This window comes from Sebastes umbrosus, chromosome 22, assembly GCF_015220745.1.
Source record: "Sebastes umbrosus isolate fSebUmb1 chromosome 22, fSebUmb1.pri, whole genome shotgun sequence".
NCBI classification, from domain to species: Eukaryota; Metazoa; Chordata; class Actinopteri; order Perciformes; family Sebastidae; genus Sebastes; species Sebastes umbrosus.
The window spans coordinates 6,188,431-6,204,580 of record NC_051290.1 but is presented as its reverse complement, the minus strand read 5'-3'; the positions used below and the strand labels follow the sequence as shown (position 1 = coordinate 6,204,580).

The 16,150-nt window shown below is 39.0% G+C and overlaps 1 protein-coding gene across 3 annotated transcripts in view; it reads left to right on the top strand.

The window, feature by feature from the left end:
- The window catches only part of dock11 (dedicator of cytokinesis 11), a 75,893-nt gene that overhangs the window by 50,349 nt on the left and 9,394 nt on the right, over positions 1-16,150 (top strand). For all 3 annotated transcript variants that reach the window (XM_037758751.1, XM_037758750.1, XM_037758749.1), the window contains 13 exons: positions 1,447-1,567; positions 1,857-1,923; positions 3,411-3,458; positions 3,679-3,824; positions 5,044-5,159; positions 5,850-5,987; positions 7,877-8,059; positions 8,461-8,574; positions 9,991-10,206; positions 13,020-13,077; positions 13,889-13,995; positions 14,361-14,483; positions 15,730-15,843. In XM_037758751.1, coding sequence (XP_037614679.1) covers positions 1,447-1,567; positions 1,857-1,923; positions 3,411-3,458; positions 3,679-3,824; positions 5,044-5,159; positions 5,850-5,987; positions 7,877-8,059; positions 8,461-8,574; positions 9,991-10,206; positions 13,020-13,077; positions 13,889-13,995; positions 14,361-14,483; positions 15,730-15,843 — 1,551 coding nt within the window. The remainder of the gene's footprint in view (positions 1-1,446; positions 1,568-1,856; positions 1,924-3,410; positions 3,459-3,678; positions 3,825-5,043; positions 5,160-5,849; positions 5,988-7,876; positions 8,060-8,460; positions 8,575-9,990; positions 10,207-13,019; positions 13,078-13,888; positions 13,996-14,360; positions 14,484-15,729; positions 15,844-16,150) is intronic.

Here is a 16,150-nt window from a genome sequence, read left to right as displayed (position 1 = left end):
ACACGTCAAACCATTTAGTTAAATGTTAAAGTTCTTTTGATCTGCACCCCTGACAGGGAGACACCACATGTTATATACACATGTTAGTGGTTTTTTAATGGAAAACAAAATTCATGTTCCCTGGTCTGCTGCCAGAGCTGAGTGTGGTCATCCGCTGACTCGTCATGAACCCAGATGTTGAATATAGACACATTGGAGTGGATTATTTATCATCTGTGTAAATACATACTTGTAGTGCTTTAAAGTACACCATCTTTGGTTGATCGCAGCTGGTTGTTTGTAACGCAACAGTCTAATCGTTAAAACTTGCTCTCACGGATGCAACTTTATGTAACTTCTTGGCCACAGCCTGGTTCCCTAAACTTTACCCATTACATAAACTAATGTGCAGATGTCCTCACTTGTCTGCTCGCAAACTCCAGATAACTTCATGATGAAAACAGTTCAACGCATCAGTGTAACAGTATAACTTTCATCTAAAATGAGTTTTAGATGAAAGTTAATTGCATTAATGTGGGTTGAAAGTAAACTTTTTTTTTTTTTTTAAGATTTCTCTTTATTAGCAAAAGGCTTATTTTACTCAATTCCAATGTGTTTCAACATTTCTTTTGTTATTAAAACATTATTAAAAACCAGAGAAATAAAATAAAATAACATAAGAAATTAATAATTATAGAAAAAAATGTGGTAATGATATATTATTGATAATGAAACAATCCTCGTATCAAATATACTTTAACTACATAATAATAATAATAATCATAATAATAATAATAAAATAATGAGTAAATGAAAATATAAAAAAATATAAGACACATTCAAAGTAATGATTGAAATAATAAAGAAAAATAATTACAAAATTAAAAAAACAACATAAAAACATGTAAAAGAAAAAAAAACATATTGATAAGTAAACTTTTTTAACTCAGATTTTATGCATATGCTACAAATTGATATTTATGCAATCAGTTATTTTATTTCTCTCCTCTTTTTCATTCATTATTATTTTATTATTATATTATTATTATTATTATTATTATTATCTTTTTTTTCATATGCTCTGTACCTATATAATGTCTTAAAAAAAAAGACGTAAAAAAATCACATTATATCACCTTGCTAACCCGGCCGGTATCACGATACGTAGCGTACCTTCAGATACTTAGGGTAGACTACAGGTGGACACGAGAATCTATAGAAATATTTACACAGACTTTCTCTCTTGCTGGAATAGTAACATCCTCAACGACACTCTTTGTTAAAGGATAAGGCCTTAGTCAACAAATCCCATGTGCAGAGCAGACCCAAACCAACACTGAACTCATCCTATTCTGTTAAACCTCTAACTAAAAAAGAACATATGTTACCAAATACAAAAAGATTTTGTTTGGCTGAATCAGCTTTTTTTTTCCCATACCAAGAATTTGAATGTGTGTGTTGTTCCAGCTGCAGCGACGTGGCTCCACCATGAGCAGCAGCCCCATGCCTCCCATCGGCAGACTGGGACACTACGAGATCAAGGGCCTCCTGCTCTCCTTCCTGCACATCGTCAAGACCTTGTCAGAGGGTCAGTGGTGATCTGCAACCGCACCGCACAATCAGGCCTTCATTCACCAAAGACAAGGATGTGACATAACAGCCATGTCTGCTATTTTGGGATAGAGTCTGCACAGAAACTTGGCTGTTACATGAACACAATGACTGTCAGCCAGGAATCTCCCCAGTCTAGGATGTTTAGTTGATTTAGCTACATGAATCCTGTAAAATCAGCTGGAGCTATTTATTAAACTTTGACAGCCCATTGATTTATGTTGGTTAAATAAGACATGCATCAAAGACTTTCTTTTTGTCCACAGACAATCTCATGGCCTACTGGAACAAAGTCAGCCCTCAAGACATCATGAACTTCCTCAGTTTGCTAGAGTGAGTAGTGAACCATGGCCAACAACAATGGCCCGTTGTGATGCAGTAACACCACATGTTCTGTCATGTCTAATGTGGTGAAAGTCAACAGTCATTGGAGGCGTGTTGCATTTCTTGGTGACATGGAAAAAATGAAAAATACGCAGCTATGGTGTAATTGTTGGCACCACTGTCGCAGAGATAACTTTCGGTTTTCCTCAGAGCCTACTACTAGACACAGGTTAGGGACTTATTCAGATGGCACTCATTTCTTTAATGCATTAACGCAACTTGCGATTTTAAGGTTGTAGCGGGCTCGGTAAAGCTAGAGTGAAGATACTGGTATCATATGAAACTATAAAACCTAAAGAATCCATCGGTACCAACCATGTCATACTAGCTTGTCAGGAAGGGGGTTAAATAACGCTCCAAACTTGCGCTAAATTTCGGCGAGGAAAAACCGGCATTACCATTTTCAAAGGGGTCCCTTGACCTCTGACCTCAAGATATGTGAATGAAAAGGGGTTCTATGGGTACCCACGAGTCTCCCCTTTACAGACATGCCCACTTTATGATAATCACATGCAGTTTTGGGGGCAAGTCATAGTCAAGTCAGCACACTGACACACTGACAGCTGTTGTTGCCTGTTGGGCTGCAGTTTGCCATGTTATGATTTGAGCATATTGGTTTATGGTAAATGCAGTACCTGTGAGGGTTTCTGGACAATATCTGTCATTGTTTTGTGTTGTTAATTGATTTCCAATAATAAATATATACATACATTTGCATAAAGCAAGCATATTTGCCCACTCCCATGTTGATAAGAGTGTTAAATACTTGTCAAATCTCCCTTTTAAGGTACATTTTGAACAGTTAGAAAATGTGTGATTAATATGCGATTAATCGATTGACAGCCCTAACTCTCATATATGTTATTGTAAAACATTCCCATGCATGCTGAGAACATGAGTAATCACAGCCCATGGCTCTTCTGCCAACAGCGTAGACATTCTCTGACATGCAAATGGGCGTTTGAGTAAAAGAGTTGGCGACCCTGCCAGGACACGCCGCATTTTTTGTCTCCAGGGCTTTGTGCCATATATGGAGCCTTCATTTTCCCGGGAGATTGTAACCGTTGGCAGACAGAATTGCAAAGTGAATGCAGGGCTTATAGGGAACCAATCTATGGTGTCATAATGTAGAGCCATTACACTGTGCAATCAACATTTACTTAATAATGATAAGTTAAAGCGAAAAAGAGAAAGAAAAATAAAGGAATTTACTTTTTACTTTACTTTTAATACTGCACAAAAAACACAATAATGTTGTATCCAGACAACTGGATAGTATTTCTCAGACACTGTAGTGCTACCTTAACCGAAACCAAATACAACAAAGGTTAAAAAGTTCTTGAAAAAAATACCAGTATTGAAAAATGAAAGTAAATTAAGCAGGACTTTCCCCTTCTCCTGCTAACGTTTTCTATTGTTCTCACGCTCTCCTGCAGGATCTGTCTGCTTCAGCTACGTTACATTGGAAAAAGGAGCATTGGCCGGTAAGGCTGGAAAAACCAGCAGCGTTGTTGTTACCTGTCATACCTATGGAACATCTGAAATTTGAGCTTCCAGGAAGCGTAATTCCAAGTTGTCTTGGTTGATATCATGGAACTGTTGGCGTGGTTTAATTAGTCATTACATGATGTAAATATTTGCAGGGTTTCATTTCCAAACTAAATAAATGCACTCTCTCTCTCTGTGGATGTGTTATCCATGCAGGAGTCAGGACATGTGTGTGTCGAAGCTGTTCTCCTCAGACAGGAAGTCTCAGACGATGCCGGCTATGCGCTGCAACAGAGCCAGCCTCATGCAGACTAAGTTACACCAGTTTGGCACCATGGAAGCCTCCTTCACTCTCAATATAGGTAACCACACACACCAGTTCACATGCAAAACGTATAAATATAGAACAATAATTGAATGAAGGCAGACCTTTTTGTATCAACTTAATTAATATTTTCTTTTAATAAACGTACTGCACAGTCAAAAGATGCTTAGGAAACGGCAGCTTCATGGCAGAGCACCAGTTTCCAAACCACTTTTTTTCTCCACAAGTTAAACAAGTCTAACAAGGAGCCCGCACCAAACAGAATCTCAGTGTTGAAACTTGGAAGAAATCCTTGTCTAAACATGAAACGAAATCTGCGCTTGACATTTGGATTTGGAGAGGCTAAGTGAGGAGACGGCCACACGAGTTGTTAATCTCACATCGCCTGACTTTAACTGAGGTCTGGAGAAAATCAAATGTTGTTAGAAGCACACACGGTGAGCCGTTGTTATTCCCAGAACAAACAAACCAACGGCAAGTTTCACTGCCATGTTTGTACCTGGATGGAAACCAGCCAATAGGCAGCTCCTGAACACACTAGACTCACGTCCAGTTGAGCCTCAGGCTGTCCTCAATTTATCCTTAATCTATTATTTGTCACTCACCACATCATGTCAAGCTCAAAGGCCTCTGTGAGCGTGATGTAATGGATATCTGAACATGCCAGATTAATGCAACAATGCGTACAATCCAAACTGAAACTTGATGAGAATTGTGTGGTTTATTGCAGAGAAGAATGGGCAGGATCAACATGCACCATAATCATCCATGCGTCCCCTATTGATTGCAGTATTACGTGTTTTTTTTCCACCTTGCTAGACACAAGAAGTTGTTCATGTCCCTGACAAGCTACATGCTAATGATGGCAAACTTGAATAAGAAGTTGAATTGTACAAGATGTTCCTTAAACATTTTCCTTGGGAAAAGCTTGATACCGGCAGTCATAGCCGCCTTAAACAACAGGCGTCGCTGAATAGGCCTGAGTGTGTATTGCTGTCCGTCATTTTCTGTTGTTGTCGCTGTTGTATTGTTACTGTTACTGTATTATTGTGTGCTGCTTTATGTATTGGTGTCTGACAAGACAAGTACAGTGAGAATTCCCCCTTGTGGGAAAATAAAGTCTAAAGTCTGAAGAAGTTCAGACATCAACAAGGTTTAGTACTGGTACTTAAACACAATGTGGTAATCATCAGAGTAACTGATGTGTTCTTCATTGCAATGAACCATTACCATGTGTGTGTGTGTGTGTGTTCTAGGCACGGGCCCATCAGAAGCAGAAATCCACCATCAGGCTCTTCTGGAGGGCAACATCTCCACCGAGGTCTGCCTGAGTGTCCTGGATGTCCTCTCTCTTTTCACTCAGTGTTTCAAGGTCAGTGCACACACACACGTATATGCACGCACACATGCACACACACGCAACCAAACCTACCTCCTTCAATTTAAAATACATGCACCAGTAAATATATGTAATAAAAAAAAAAAAAAAAAAATATATATATATATATATATATATATAATAAATTATACGTATTTTTTTATAAATATAAAATAAAATAATGTAATTTTATATATATATTGTATATAATTATATATAATTTTTTATATATATATAATAAAAAATTATATGTAATTCTTTTATGTGTATATATATAATCAAAATTATATGTAATTTCTATGTATATATGTATAATAAAATTATATGTAATTGTATGAATATAATAACATTTGATGTAATTTTATATATATATATATAATAAAATTATATTTTATTTATATTTTAGTAAAATTGTATATAATTATTATTATTTATTTATTTTTTTATATTTTTATTATTTTATTATATCATTTTAATTGTACCTGCTGCTTATTCACACCAGCTGTTTTCTGTTTTTAGTCTTTATTTATTAAGTTATTAGTATTTTTTTTTATATATATATACAGTATATATATCATCATCGTGTGTGTACTTGTGTTACTCTGAATAGGTTAAGGTTGGTGTTAGGCATGTACAGTAGTGTCTAAAGGGAATAATGCAAGTCAATGTGTGTGTGTGTGTTAGACCCAGCTGCTGGACAGCGACGGTCACAACCCCCTGATGAAGAAGGTGTTTGACGTTTACCTGACCTTCCTTAAAGTCGGCCAATCAGAAGCTGCCCTCAGACACGTGTTTGCCGCGCTCAGGGCTTTCATCAACAAGGTATGTCGGCACACTGCGGTATTATCTCAGATAGTGACTGTCGAAGAAAAGATGCTTTTTATTGTTTGGAAACTGCCTACAACATTTTCCACCACTTAGTAAACAAACAGAAATGATGTATGTTGTCACTTATCCAGCCTACGTGTCGTTGCCACGGTCATTCTCTCTCAGTGTACTATTTATAACATCCAAAACAAGGACACACTGCGCTGAAAAAAAGAGCAGATGCGTAGAATAAATATTGTTTCCTGTGTTTGTCGTTGTTCCCACATTCACATGTTGCCTTATTGCTCTTGATCTAATTTAAGACTCATTTGATGAGTTGAAGTGAGCTCTAACACGACTCAATCTCAGGCTCGTGAGGGAACATGTCATGTACTGTAGTTCCCAAGGGAGGAGACCACCCGCTTCCCCCGTGGCATCCTTTGATAGCATCGGCAGTATCACTGTTGACTGCTTATGTGATGAATCAGAGGAGAGCAGCAGGGGAGACTCTGTTCTGGCATGTTGTTATTTCTGTTACTGTAAGAGTGGGAGAGGCTGGTTTCTGAGAAGTCACACACCGTTAATGTCTCTCTCTTTATTTATGTAACTTTTATTTATTTAAGTCATTAAGAATGCATTCTTATTCACAGTGGCGTCCTGACAAAGGCCTTTTGAGGAAATGGAAGGGTTGTGAACATGACCGTTACCAAATGCAAAACAATCCCGCTCTGCAAAATACCACACAGAATATGAAAAAAGAGGAAGAAATGCACAATGTGCACACTGTAGTACTTTGATTCCTTGCAAAAAAAAAATTCCTTCCTTCCTTATTCATCTCGTTTCGTAATTTTAGTGGATCATAACAAATTGGGCATGGAATTAATCTGCAGATGCTCCGGTTCAAAATGAGACCAAACTTTTCTATGGATGCCAGTTTTTGAGCCACGACAAACACCAAAATGTGGCCTGCAACAGACTAAGTACGGCTTGTTTTCAGCCTAGCCGATTGCCGGAAATGCCTTTTGCTACTGAAGCAGTTATCAGCAGTCAATGACGGTATAAATCAGTCAATAAAAACTGTGAATCTCCGCAAACCACAAGAGGTCCTTTAGCACACAGTCATAGATCAATGCAGAAAATATTAGGCTGATGGGTCCAGGAGTTACGAGATTAGCTGTGGACAGACAGACAGATACACACACACAGGAACGCGCGCATGATCCCCTCTGGGGTTACGCATGGCGGAGATAAAAATAAACAAATAAGATTTGAACATGTAAATGGGAAACAAGGAAGTGGAAAAGTCTTGAGAGAAGTACTAACGTATTGGTTTAGGAATGCTGATGTTGGTCTTTTGATGTTATTTGTTAACAAACTTTTGCAATAAGTAATATGTGCCCACATCTAGACTGAAAAAACCTCAAGATGTTGCTGTAATTCATTGCATTGGCATGTTTTGAAACTGTGAAGGAAGCCTCAAACATGCGAAGATAAGATACGTCAAAAGACAAAATCATTTTTATTTTGAAAGTCTTTAAGAAAAGGAAACTCTGTTATTCAGGTTCAAGTTTGTTTTTCGTGCCGATTGTAAAATAAAGGGCTGAAATCAACTTTTGTTTGTTCAAGACTAGATTGACAAAAGATCTTCCAAAATGTAAAACTTCTAAGTACATTGATGCAGCAAAAGCTCCATGTTTGTTCAAATAAAAGTACATACACATACTCATTCTACTTGGTAACAAACCTCATATTACTCTCTTTTCAGGAGTGTTTTTTGGGATGCACAGCTCCTGTTCCTGTTCTACTGTCTCACTGCCACTTTCCTGCTGTCCTCCCCACATACTTACAGTACTTTCCTAATCCCGTCCCTGCCCTTTAATACACTAACACGTTGTCCCCGTCAGTTCCCGTCGGTGCTGTTCAAGGGCCGCGTGACGCTGTGCGAGGCGTTGTGCTGCGAGGTGCTCAAGTGCTGCGTCTCCAAGCTGGGATGTCTGCGGGCCGAGGTGTCTGCGCTGCTCTACCTGCTGATGAGGAACAACTACGAGTACACCAAGAGGAAGACCTTCCTGCGCACGCACCTGCAGGTAAAGTGGAGCGTTGGTTTTTTGAAGTAGAGGAAGAAACGGAGGAAATCCCTCTTAAGGGTCTGGCCTTTCAAAACTCTGTGAGCAATAGCCATACTGTCAACATTCAACACACTCGGTGGTCTGTAATACCCTGATATTCACCCTTGACCTTTAGCCGATTGTTCACACACACTCCTCCGAGTACTTCGGATGCTTTCATAAGACGGAGAGAATGTTTAGAGGGTGTTTAAACACAGACTGCCTGCTGAGTCTCTGCAGAAGGCCGTCCAGCTTTCCATTAGCTCTCACTGGACTCTGTCAATATACAGTATGTACCATTTGGTGTGGATCTGTGTTTACCCTCCGTTCATTTATCTTCTTCCATCTCGATCGCTTTGCTCCCTTTTTTCTCCGTCCAGATCATCATCGCCGTAAGCCAGCTGATCTCCGACGTGGCGCTGACCGGCAGCTCGCGCTTCCAGGAGTCTCTCTCTATCATCAACAACTTTGCAAACAGCGACAAGGCCATGAAGGTATAGTAGAAATCAACGAGACTACGGGGTTCCCTACGCAGTATGAAGAAGTATGGAATCTGATTTTAGTCATTTCCAGGTCTGGATAAGTATGGAAAAAAAGAAAAGGGAGTATGGAAATAGCTTTGTTTCTAGACCCCTATTTTGTTTTCTAAAATATAATTTGGAGCAGCTAGCGCAGCTTAAATGCTTACCGCTGTGTGAGGCCTGGCCACAGCCTGCAAAACAGCTTTAACCCAAGTACACAATGTTTAACAGTGGAAAGAAAAGTCCAACTTTCTGTGTTGGGGACGTTTTTTGAGGGCTGTCTTGACAATCCCAAATGCAAAGCTCTGGTTGGTTAACAACTCCAAATGGGCAAAAACAAAAAACTGGATGCAAACTTTGTGTTAAATCTTGTCACAGCATCCTCCCCAAGTCACAAAGTCATTTAATGGTCTGAAAAAGCTACCGAAAAGCCTGGAAAAGTATGGAAGTTTTACCAAAAAACAGAAAGTCTTACCAATCACAGCTCTGAATTCAATCTGATAGAATGGTTTGTAATCTTTCCATATAAGCCTGTGCTGCACTACTCAACCCAAAAACACTATCTGTGATCCAACTCTGTGTTTATTTTCATCTTTAGATAAGCTCGTGTGGCCCCACTTCTAAAAAAACTCTGTTCCCAATGTGAGATTATTACGACCGATGTGGTTTATTTAGATTGTAAACACGTAGGAGGTGAAGATGATGGATGACAGATTCTTTCACACGTAGTCATGTAGAGCTTCAGGGGTTTTTTAATCTAACCCTTTAAATCACCATAGTCACACAATAACACAAATAATCTAACCGGTCGAGGCAGCGGTAGATCAGAAACTCCCCTGTTATGCAAAGTAAAATTACTTTTTTTTTTTTTAATGGAGTCTGGTGGCTTTGGCAAGAGCCTAGATAACCGCTTCAGTTCCCTGACGGAAAGGGCTGGCAATGTTAAGTGGCCAAAATATTCTAAATATAGCGTACACTTAAACTAATATTGATTTTTTTTTAAGTGGCTAAAATACATTTTGCTGCTGTCCCTGTCCACAGCAGTACAATGGTTAGCTTCTGTGCCATAACTCCTTCCTGTTTCAACAAACTGAAAAATGAGAATTGTGCATATGAGTATGTTGGCCGTGTGCATGCTGGGAGGCTTCCTTACACGCCTACCTCATGTAACTGCAATCATTTGATCAGCACAGCAATGATACGAGTGCTGATTATGGTTTTTATTCTCTCTTCTTGTTGTCCTTATTTCAAAATAAGAGTGCACTGTACAATAACATGTTAGCTCGGATTAGTTAAGCCGCTTGAAGAACAGGGTCCTGCTCGTATTTTTCCAGTAGATTCAATCATGTTTTCATAAGTCTGTGTGTGTCTCCTCTCTGCATGATTCAGTCCACGGCATTCCCCTCTGAAGTGAAGGGTCTGACCAAGCGGATCCGCACGGTGCTGATGGCCACGGCCCAGATGAGGGAGCACGAGAAAGACCCGGAGATGCTGCTGGACCTCCAGTACAGTCTGGCCCGGTCCTACGCCAGCACCCCCGAGCTGAGACGAACCTGGCTGGACAGCATGGCCCGAGCTCACCTCAAGAACGGAGATCTCTCTGAGGTATCAACAGGAAGACTTTGAATGTTCACTTTTTGTGTCCAGATGAAAATGATGTGCTTAAACAGGACCAGGTTTTCCTCCGTCTGTTTGACCTTTCTCTATCACTTACGATAAGAGATAATAATCTGTCTAATGGCTTACGTATGAAAGGGTATGTTTTTACTTCGGTGACACGCTGTAATGCTCATAGGGCAGCACCAAAGCAAACACAGAGTCACACGGTACAGCAGTAGTACACACAGTGAGTCAGTGCTTCGGTCTCAGGTTTCAAACCCACGCGATTTCAAGGAAGTATTACTCACCGTATATCACTCCTGGTGTCCCTCCAGGATAAAAACAAGCATAAATGCTTTAATGAGTTTAACCTTTGTCCCTCACTAGGGATATTTGTGGCTGTGTTGATGCATATGGAATACATTTTGGCGAGGGCGTGTTTAATTTTGGAAGTTCAACCTCAGCTCCTATAATAAGTCTACATCATAATATAATAAACTATACTATACCTATAATAAACTGTGTAGCTAATTGACCTTATTTGCAGTTCGAGGTGTCCCGTCAACAGTTTTACAGACGTACTTTTTACAGTGGTGGTCTATCGGGGAACATTTTGCTGCAATACTGCGAGTGGCCACTGAAAAAAAATTGGATGCATGGCTGAGCGGCGGCACCGTATCCAGGTCTTATTCAATTCAATACTTTTATTGCCATGTCAACCCACAGTTGATTGGAATTTGTTTCGGTGCAGTGCTCATTAAAAACAGACAAAAGCACACACGTTTAAAAAAACAAAAAAACATAGTGTACATAGGAGACAACCACGAACATTTATACAATCATTCAAACCAATCACATCCTAAAATACTGTGAAGAGCCTTCCGCTATTGCAACTTCCCTTAAAGTGTCTAGTGCACAGCATTCCTAAAGTGCGTGTCGGCTGGAGCTTAATTTCCTCCTGCAAACGGTACGTGCTGTTCCTGTGGCGGGATGTCACACACACTTCAGACTCTGAAATCTCCTTCCAGAAGGAAGTTGTTACATCACAGTTACAAACTCAATGTTGTTGCTAATCATTGACATATCCCAGACTGTGAAAATCCCCCTAATATTTAGTATACAGAAAATATTTTTATTTTTAATTTTTAATAATTTTTTTAAGAGGGGCATTATGTAAACAAACTGGCATTTAAAGGGTTAAAATTCTGAAGATTAATTAATATTCGGTAGTTATTATCAGGACTGATGTTCACTCAGGGAAAGTGGAAAATTATATGAGTATATCATTTTATAACAGTTTTAGGAAGGGGACATTTTGTCCTCTAAGGACATAAGAGCAGTTTTTTTAAAGTGAGGCACAAAGGTTAAAGTTTGATATTGTAAAAACATTTTATTAACGCAACAAAACACTCCCGCTTGTTATCACACTGTATTGTGATTAGCTGTTACAGAGTTGTATTCAGCCTGTGGCACGCACACAGTAGGTCCTACGCTAGCAGTGCAAATATGTAAACTACGTAGGTAAATATTTATTGATGTGTTAAATAGAGAGGTCAGGTCAAGGTCTGACATTTTAGTTTGGTGAAGACACAATAAAAGTTTTATTTCTAGTTAATAAGAAATAAACATTGATTATTTCATCCTCTTTCAGTATAAACAAAAGACTGATACTGACTGGAAAGCAGAAGTTTTTAGTCCCGTCACAAAAGAAATGTTGGGAAACTACCCTTCTACTACGTTACTTTAATTGTGTTGTAATAACAATGTTTTATTGGAGGAAGATGCATTTGTTCCTCTCCAGAGGAAGGTCAAAGGTCAGAGTTGACACACAGCTTGAGCCTGGGTGGTTCAGTGGACGTACTGTCAGCTTCAGTTCAAGTGCATTTATTTATTTAACCCTTTTTATTACAAGCAAGAATAAGATAAGACAGTAAATCAAGACTAAATTTTTTTATTTTATTTTATTTTCTATTCAGTTTTATCTTTATTTGTTTTGTTTTTGATTGTTTGATCAGTTTTATTATATTTTGTTTTTGTTAAGATTCATTTTTATTTTATTTTATATTCAGTTGTTTTTGTTTTTATTTTATTTATTTTTTTCATTTTCTTTCTTTTTATTTTATGTTTTATTTTTTCTTTTGTTTTATTTATTTATTTTATTCAGTTTTCGTTTGTTTCATTTTATTTTGTCTTATTTTTTGTTTGTTTGTTTTTATATTTATATTTTTCTATCTGATTTTATTCATTTATCTTTTTTAATTCTGTTTGTTTTATTTTTTATTTTGTTTTAATTTTTTGCACACTTCTATAACAATGCTTGTACACGAAAAGATCATCTCACTATCACTTATTATAAGTAGAGATAGAAAGTAAGTAAGAAAGGAAAGGAAATACAAAAGTTAAACATGCCTCAGTATGGGATAAGAGACATTTGAGAATGAATGCATGAATAAGATCAGATGAACTTTTCACCTTTCAGATGCATGTTGTTGTTTCACAGGTGACAAACTACCAGTTAAGATGGTACTGCAGGTGTGTCTGGTTGTGTTAAATTTACAGGTGCAAGTAATTAGCCATTGCATAACAGTCGCAATAAATCAGTCAGCGTATAATGTGTAACGACAATACACTTGCAGCAATATGAAATATTACTATTAGAGTTGCTGATTGCAATCTCACCTTTGTCTCACTGACTCTGTGGTGAGGTTTTCCCTTTCAGTTTCATATAGAACTGCATGTTTCCACTCTTGGTCTTGTGTTTCTACCATTACTTCTACTACTACTACCACTAAATCTGCTGCTGTTTGTTGTCTCCACAGGCCGCCATGTGCTACGTTCATGTAGCTGCTCTGGTTGCAGAGTACCTGTACAGGAAAAGTAAGGCCCTCCGCACATCTACTGCACACAAAACTGTAAACAAACTCCATGTCTGGCTCACATTTATCCTGTAATTGAACACTAAGCTGTGTGTGCAGCATTAATTAAACACGGTTTGTTGAACCAATAAGCAAAATGACAGTTTGCTGATGATGGTATAAAGAAAGTATTTGCCAACGTCAAACCGCCACCACAATTAAGGAGTGGCATCACATTATTAACCGACACTATGACGATGTGACTAAAGACAGTACAGTACACAGAACAGTACAGTACAATGCCCGTAATCCTTCACCAGTAAACACTCTTTATGGAGCGTTGTGGTCCTCCAGGATGATTTGCCTGCCCTGGTGATAAAAGACAAGCCAGTTTGACTGTTGTTAGATACAGCATGCAAACACTCCGCACTCTCTAGTAAAAACAAAGCCTCACAATGCTACATGATCCTGCAGTCAAATATTAATCAAAACAAATGGTGTTTATCTTTGATGCATGTCAGCGCGAGGTGCAAAAGTTGGTCAACAGCTTACCGCTTATCTCACTAAAAATGTGTTGGCGCCTAGACGAGAGGCAGAGACACTGTATCTCTGCTTTTATTATGTGGGTTATCACGAGGTATACCACGGAGGGATATTTATCTTTATCTGTAACACATCTCTACACAACGTTCCTCAAAAATACGTTCGGAAATCCATTTGGATTGTCACTGTTTTTAGAGCCACCAACTTCAAAACTCATGAAATAGTTAGTAGATAATTTCCTTTTGCACATCTAACCAGTTTTTTTTCACCTTGTCTTTGCTGCTCATCAGAGTTGTTCCCCACCGGCCTCGCAGCCTTTAAGAAGATTACCTTGAATATCGAAGAGGAAGCTGCGATGAGGGAAGACACCGGAATGCAAGACGTCTATTACACGGAGGTGAGGCCGTCTGCACAAGATCGGCTTTCTTGCATGTGACATTGTGAAGTGACTTTGGCAATAGTTAGTCAATACAGATACCTTGAAGCCGGGAAGCCCAAAATGGCTCGACTGCAGAGTGATAAATTACCCGGATCATCCGGCGATCTTCTGCATTCAGTACGGCTGCTTGTGTTTAGACAATAGTTAACATTTGAGAACATTTCTTTTCTTTCTATTTCTCAAATGAAGGTATCAGAAATAGTATTGTTTTGGTATCGGTACTGTAACTTGTGTATTGCATCAGCACTAGTGTTGAAAACTTTACATTAGGTTTAAATCCTAATAAAAAGACACCTTTTATTCCCTTTTCTGCCCCTTTTTAGGAAGTCCTGGTGGAACACCTCGAGGTCTGCGTGGAGGCGCTGTGGAAAGCCGAACGCTATGAGCTCATCACGCACATCGCCAAGCTCATCATCCCCATCTACGAGAAGCGTCACGAGTACGAGGTGCCGTAGCAACATCCCCACACACTCAAACAGATATCGTAAACACGCAGCCACTGTTTCTCGCCTTTCACTTGCAAAGTGATCCATCCATGTCCTCATTCTTTTGAAGGCCAAGTAATCACACCTATGTAAGGACTTTGGTTTGTGGTTGTTCTTTCTTGAGATAAATACTTACTCACCCTTTTCATTTCCCACTCCTCCTTCTTAGACTTGTTGACCTGCATTCACTGGGTTGTTAGCGTCTCTTCATCACATTTTGTATTGTTTGCCAGTAGGGTTACTTGAGGCCACATAAATGCAGCCACTTAACAACATACCAGTTCAACCATTCAAACTACTAATTACCTGCAACCTGGTGGTTCTAATCTAATGCTTTTAATAGTTCTTCCTTGTTGCTCTTGAAAACAACATCAGGGCTAAGAACATTATGATTGAAGTATATGATGGTCATCCCCATGCTCTATTATGTCTCATAAGTTGTTGCAGCAATTTTTACCACTCGAGAATTGATAAAAATGATCAATTATCCCTCCAAAATACCACATTAAGACACCAAGACTTTGAGGAACACCATAGAAAAAAGTCATGCTGTGATTTGGTATCAAAAACTGTTGACATTTAAAGATTTCTGCAAGAATTGCATTTTACCCCAGCATACAGAAACCATTTTTACCATTTATACTGCATTGAAAAAACTGCTTTGTTTTGGCCCCAAACTGCATGTGATTATCATAAAGTGAGCATGTCTGTAAAGGGGAGACTCGTGGGTACACATAGAACCCATTTCATTCACATATCTTGAGGTCAGAGGTCAAGGGACCCCTTTGAAAATGGCCATGCCCGTTTTTCCTCGCTAAAATTTAGCCTAACTTTGGAGCGTTATTTAGCCTCCTTCCCAACAAGCTAAGCCCGCTACAGCCTCTGAAAGACAGAATAGTGGCCAAGCACCAAATATAATTTTGGCACAAATTGCTCTGTGTGATACCCTCAAGCCATACTCCTTCCTTTGTGTGCATGCTCATCCCTCAAAACGCAAATTGATACCTTCACCACAAGAGGAAAGACCATACAATTATCCAATGTAAACAAAGAAAAATGAGTTTGATTAATGTGTTTTACGTGTTTATTGGGATATTACATAACTGAAATGCTTTTGCTCGTTCCTGCACACACTGCTCAGTTGCTCCAATAAACAAACACTCAGAAAATAGACCAACTTTGATGCCATCTGTCTTATTTTTTCCAGAAACTAAGCCGGCTGTACGACACTCTGCACAGAGCCTACAACAAGATCATGGAGGTGATACAGTCAGGCCGCAGGCTGCTCGGGACATACTTCAGAGTGGCTTTTTACGGACAGGTGAGGACGACAAGCAGCTTCAAGGAGGTCTTTTATTTAAAGTGCAATTACAATGAGCAGCATCCAGTGCACCTGAGACACACAGCGCTATGCTGCATGCAAAAGAGGTTGGGTAGATAAACCAAACAGGTGTGGCGATGAATCATTCTCCTCTTTGTTTAAAGGATTACAGTGAAAGGGAAAGTGAATTCCAACCCTTGCCAGACAGCTTTAAAATAAGGTGAAGAAAAATACTAAGGAGATGTTTATAAAGTCTTAATGACTGACGTGTGTATGTCCATGGCGAGGATGTCACACCTAAAGTGGC